This window comes from Panthera pardus, unplaced genomic scaffold (genome assembly GCF_024362965.1).
Source record: "Panthera pardus isolate Hobbes unplaced genomic scaffold, ASM2436296v1 HiC_scaffold_20, whole genome shotgun sequence".
Taxonomy (NCBI): domain Eukaryota; kingdom Metazoa; phylum Chordata; class Mammalia; order Carnivora; family Felidae; genus Panthera; species Panthera pardus.
Genome location: NW_026526766.1, coordinates 28,985,645 through 28,991,644, shown reverse-complemented (window position 1 = coordinate 28,991,644; position 6,000 = coordinate 28,985,645). Strand labels below are relative to the sequence as shown.

At 53.5% G+C, this 6,000-nt stretch overlaps 1 protein-coding gene across 6 annotated transcripts in view; it reads right to left on the bottom strand.

Annotated features, from left to right (window-relative positions):
- Positions 1-1,237: 1,237 nt before the first annotated feature.
- The window catches only part of AOPEP (aminopeptidase O (putative)), a 342,850-nt gene continuing 338,087 nt past the window's right edge, over positions 1,238-6,000 (bottom strand). For 4 of the 6 annotated variants that reach the window (XM_053907863.1, XM_053907853.1, XM_053907856.1 and 1 more), the window contains 2 exons: positions 4,789-4,933; positions 1,238-1,790 (listed from right to left, as the gene is read on the bottom strand). In XM_053907863.1, the coding sequence (XP_053763838.1) occupies positions 4,793-4,933 (141 nt within the window). In that variant the 3' untranslated portion in view covers positions 1,238-1,790; positions 4,789-4,792. Of the gene's footprint in view, positions 1,791-4,787; positions 4,934-6,000 lie in introns of those variants that run through there. The other 2 variants (XM_053907854.1, XR_008424187.1) reach the window with 2 other exon arrangements.

Below are 6,000 nucleotides of genomic sequence, written 5' to 3'. Positions count from 1 at the left end.
CTCCGTGGAGGCCCACTCACTCTTCCTCCCTCACCTTCCCCGTGGTCCCTGTGGTCCGGGACCACACCCGACACAGGTAAGGATGCCCGCGTCTGCAAGCCGAGAAGGCAAACAACCCACGGGACTCAGCCAAAGCCGTGACCGGGGGCGTCAGTTCAGATGACCCCAGAGGACTTGGGATCACGGGAGCAAGGCAATTAGCTGTCTGGTGCAAAATCCCGTGTGTGCGGTAGCTCAGCTCTGCCTCAGTGGTTTCTAAGGACAAAGGAGGCTTTCACAAGAAGAGGCTAAGCACTGGGCCGGCTGGTTGCCCACAGCCCACGAGGAGGTAGTGAGTGGCTGTGTGCACACAGCCAGGTGGGCAAGCGCTGTCGGTGCCTCTGGGTCCCTTCCCGCTCCACCCGAGACGGCCGAACACTCACACAGACCAGAGGGAGACAGTGTCGTTTATCCCAACGCTTCCCAGGAAGCAGCGTTCTTGCATTTATTCAAATTCACAAATAAAAATCTTTTTTGAGGGAGAGAACACGCAAGCGGGGGGGAGAGAGAGAGAGGGAGAGAAAGAGAGAGAGAGAATCTTAAGCAGGCTCCACACTCAGCGTGGAGCCCGACAAGGGGCTCGATCCTATGGCCCCGGGATCCTGAGCTGAACTCAAGAGCCAGGTGCTCAATCAAGTGAGCCACCCAGGGGGCCCCCAAAATTTGAATCTTGTACCACTATGGCTAACAAAGCACATACAATCATATGCAACTCATGTAACAGAGAAGAGCAAACCCCCAGGAAACCTTCTAGAGTAACAGTCACCGTTAAAAGAATTCTGGAGACCAAGAGCTTTTAATGAAAGAATGTGTTAAAACCACGCTTCCTCCCACAAGCCCGATGCAGAGCCGGGTGAACACAGCCTGGAGCCGCGCTTGAGGCTGCTCTCGTCCAGCTTGGGCTCTGGCACAATCTCGGGATGGTACCAACCACTAGGGCTTCCCGCGGTTTCACACCACCCTCCCTCCAGAACAGCGCCTGGAAGCTTGGTTTCCGTGTGCGTGTGCGCACGTGTGCGCCATCAGAGCAGGAGCATACCCTTCACGCTCCCATGGCCACCTGGGAGGGTGACAGACCAACCGGTGGACAGGAGGGACGGTATCAGGTTGCAGAGAATACCCCTGGGGTAACGTCATTTTTCTTTTTAAACAGTATTAAAAAATAATAAAAAGTATGAAATTCAGAAGCACGCAGGAATACAAAAACAGCAATCATGTTTTATTATGAACACATCTTGGATTCTTACCCTGCCCTTTCAGAAATAGCTAAAGAACAAGACCTAGCAATCAAGACAATCCTGTAGGATCTTTCTGAAATGACCCAGAGAAGAATACCAAATGGTGTTCACTGATCCCAGTATACAGAATCTCTGACTTCCTGGAATTCTAAAAAACATCCAGTGCAGCCATATGCTGAGAGGATCCATGCAACAAGTTCAGCAGTTTTTCTGATTTTTTCTCAGACAGCTTTCATCGTTTGTGTGAAAGAACTGCCTTGACCTCACAGAAGAGATCCAATTCAGATTGCGTGTCTTGGGGTGGCAAGTTCAGGGCGGGGGACAAAGGCACCACGCGGTCCGTGAACTCCAGGGACAGCAGCCTCTGGAAAGAGAAGCACCAAGGCCTGGACGCTGCTGGCTGATGGCTTTAGCAGCCCCAATACCCTTCCTTTGATGTCCAGGGTCAATGCGATCCCGGTCCCACCAGGGCTAGGAGTAGATGCATGAAAAAGAATCTCGCTGTGATCTTTCCTGCAAAGGAAACAGCAATAAAATTTACAGCCTGGTAACAACGGAAGAATTCTTGTAAACCAGTACCGCTGCGTGCCTTCGCTCTCCACTTTGGAGACAAGACTGAGAGGATGGGATGAAACCCGCCGCACCTCACGACCCCACAGTGGGGTTCACAGCCGCACTGCTCACACACGGCTGTGAAAGCCAGCGACCGTAACCGGGGCCCCATTCCTTGCACCTGCTTCCGCAGCCTGAACCCAGCCAGCGCACAAGGAGGCAGCGCGGCCTGGGTCCCGTGAAGCGCTAACCGCGTTCTGCCTTTAGGAGTGGAAGCCCGTCCCCTCGTCCCCTGCGTGTCAACGTATCACTACGATGCCACCAACATCCACACCCCAGGGCCACATACAGACGGGCGCCGCCGCTGCTGGGGGTCCAGGCGCACGGTCTTCGGTGAGCGCAGTCCCAGCTCCGGAGCCTCCGGGCACTTACACACAGGAAGGCTTTTTGCTCTAGGGCTCGACTCCTGTTCCTGCTGAACTGAGCCAGTGTGTAAAATGAGAACTGATATCAGCTCAGTAGGCACCGGAGGGCGGGTCCAATCGACAGCCCGGAAGCAGTGCCTCAGCTGGGAGCTCCTGCGCCGGCCTGCGGGGCTGCGAACACAAAAGAGAGGTTACCATGCTCGGGAGGAGGGGGAGACCGCAACCAGGGGTCTCCTCTGAAAGCAACGGCCCTACTCACATGCAACCAACTGCTGACAGTTTTGACTGGACTTTTTGCCGGCGCACTTAGCTTTAGTTTGTATGTAAGAAGAATTTTTGCAGCTTTCAATACATTTGACCGTTCAGACAGGTGTCTAATCAGTGGACTGATAGTCCCACAGACTTTCGGTACACTCATGCATTCACGACAGGAGAAACTGCATCCTCGGAGCCACGCGGGTGTCGCCTCGTCCGGAGCGGCGCCCGGTGCCTGAGCGGACCACCCGGCGGCGGCCTCTGCCCCAGCAGCTCCAACTTAACTGTCCCCATCTCACCTTCTCTTCAGGTGCAGAACTTAGCCACTGTGAACAAAGCGGAAACCAGTCACTGTTCACCAATCAGCTAAGCTCTGCACCTCGTCAGAGAGGTCGTCGGCTGGGCACACTGGGGGGGCCCGGCGAGCATCTTCCACAGCCGTCGGCTTCTTCCGTTTCTGGAGAAGAGCTACGAGATGAGCGTGTTCTCCGAACTGCAGAGAGAGAGAACTATGGCTTCCGGAGGAGCAGCCAAGGTCGTGGTTGCGTGGTAATCCCTGGCAATGTGATTTTAATCTGAAGTCACAAATCAGCATGCCAGGAACCCAAGCAGCCAGAGCACTCGGAGCAGCGCCGCGCCTGCTCACCGCCCGCACCGCACGCGCTGGCTTCCTCACGCACCAGGCGCCGACACCGCTCCGCCCGCTCCCGCGTGGCCTTGACTTCGCCTTGTTGCGCGTTTACCTGGCGTCCCAGAGGCCCAGTGTCTTAAATTGAAAGGGCTCTGTGCAGCCTTGGAGCACAAAATTAAAAAGGCAACGAGCGGCTGCCCCTGCGCGGTTTGCCGTCTGCACCCGCGGGGCCCCCACGTTCACCCACAAGGGGCAGGAACGGGAAGAGTTCCCAGGAAGGAGCCGACTCGTGACCACCTCCGCGAAAACTCACGAGGAGGAACGGAGAGCCATGGTGCCCGCTGTGGTTCTCCACAAGCTGGAACAGGGGACAGTGGGCCGAACAGCCCGCCCCACTGTGTTTCAGTCTTCAAGAACCCCAAGCTCTCCATGAAACCGAAAATCTAAAGAGAAATATGATCTATACTCTTACTACAGGGGGCCCACTGCAAGGGAACCGGTCCCTCTCAACTGGCCCGGCCCTGAAGGACCCGAAGCCACCAAGGAAAGGGTCTGGGTCCAGCTATACAGGACGCACAGCCATGGCAATCATTTCCACTACTCTGTTTCCTGGGAAGTGTGGTTCCTGCACTCTTATGGAAAAAGAGGATCCTACTTTAAAAATCCCTTTTCTCCCCTTCATATCAGAGTTCTTTCAAATAACTAAGACACTAACACAAGTTAGAAATGGTCTTAATATACAGCAAAACATCAGAAGCAAACAAAATCTGACACTGGGTTACGAATACCAACATAAAATATTACATAACCATTAAGAATTCTACCTGTCGATAAGCTGTAGAACATGAAAAATGCTTGAGATCTGATGTGAAGTTTAAAAAAAGACAGAATTAGACGGGCCCCATTACCTCATGTGAAACTGTGAAGAAACACTGAGAAGGTAACAAATGACAATACACCCACAGCCCCACAACTGTACTTAACAAAGCTGCACATACCCCTGCTACGTGACTTGTGAAATGCAGAAACCCACAGTTAAACACTCCTAGAATGTACATCTAATAGGTCAATTCCAAGACAATTAACAGGAAGCAGCTTAAATAACTTAGGACTTGCACTGCAGCGTAGACCAGGAGGAGATTCCACTCCAACATGAGGTGAGAAATAAACCAGGCACAGCGGGGTCGAGGAGCACATGGCACACCTTGGCAGGACGCCCTCAAGTTGGTCAGACCCCTCATGTTCTCATACAGATGGTGGGCTGGGGATGGACCCAGACGCCTGCACGGAGCTCAAGGTTCGGGGTAACCCAGCAACGTGCTCCTGTGTGAGCCCTCACCAGAAGACTGGATCAGTGCTTCCACCGTCCAAACCTATTCCAAATGCTCTCCTGCGTTTTTGTCCCTACAAGTAACAAAACCTAAAGTGGCCAAAGCAGTGCCCAGGGAAGTGATTCCGCCAGGGTGGGCAGCCTCTGCTCCTGGGGCCAACCTGGCCAGCCTAGCGTGAGTTCTGCCTGCACTCCCAGGCCACCAGCCACTGAGGAGTGGAGGACCGTGGCTCAGCGCCTCCTTATCGACTCACGTGGCTCCTACGAGGAATCTCTGGTTAGAACCGAACAGTGGAGAAAGGGAAGAGAGAGAATCACCTCTTCAGAATAACATCTCGGCCACCACCTGGGCTGAGGATCTGTCCATCTGCTCCTTGGTCAGCTCGAAGCAGCGGCGGGCGACCTGCTGCTGCCGGGAGTCCTCGCTCACCATCAGCTCCCCGTAGAGGTAGATGCCCATGGCCTGTGGGGCACAGAACACGGAAGGGAAAGAAATGACACGTCCACATGCACACGGTCTGCGCTGCTGGAACACACACTTGCCCGTGTGGAAACTACAAAGACCCTAGAGAAGACGGCCGAGTGGCTGTCCTCCTGAAGCCAACAGTTTTCGATCCCTTCACTTTCTTGTTCACACTGAAGCCCCCTGGAATTCTTAACAATCAATTCCATCAACAGGACTGTGGTGGCAATCTAATCGGTGACAGAATGACGCACGAGCATTTCTCCAGGGATGACTGTGTCGGTATCACCAGGGAGAGTCAGGGAGGTCCCCACAATGCCCACCACGGAAACGTGCGTGGCTGAAAGTGGCCTCCGAGGCGTGGTGTGCGTGTCACAGGGTTGCAGGACCTCTCTCAGGGAAGTACGCCCTGAGGCGCGGCTGGGGAATGAAGACCAGCACGTCACATGGCATCACGGCGGGGAGAACGTCACCCCACCCAGGGAAATATGTCCGCTGCGTCAGCCCAGCCCGACAGAGCCCCTCAACCATCCCTGCCGTGGCAGCAAACACCGCCTCTTCAGTTCCCAAAACAATGTTCTCCACACATACTTTAAATTAGAGCCACTGAAGACATGGACACATACTGTGACAGCTAAGCCACGGCATGACCCAAGACTTGGGGATGCTGTGAGTCATTTGGTACTGACAATGGTCCACAGACATGCACATCTGCATTTTTCCTACAGTTTTACAAACAGCCAGTTAGGTTCTGGAAGACCAAAAGAACCCTTTGGTTCTGCCTTTTCTCTGATTCCAAGCTTACTTATGCCACGGGTTACAGTCTGTTGGAGCAAATTAGAGGGCGGATCTCAAAAGATCCTTTTAGCACAAGATAAAAATTTGGTAGTATGGGGCTCAAAAATCCTTTCCTTAAAAAGCTGAGTTATGGTCATCCTTATTTGGCAACGGTCTTGGCTCTAAAAAGGAGTTACTTCTGGTTTTCAGAACAGACCTTAAGTTGCTCTTATATTTTGTCTTTGTTGTCTGTGTTTCCAAACACCTCTGCTCCAACTGTGCAAATGTGA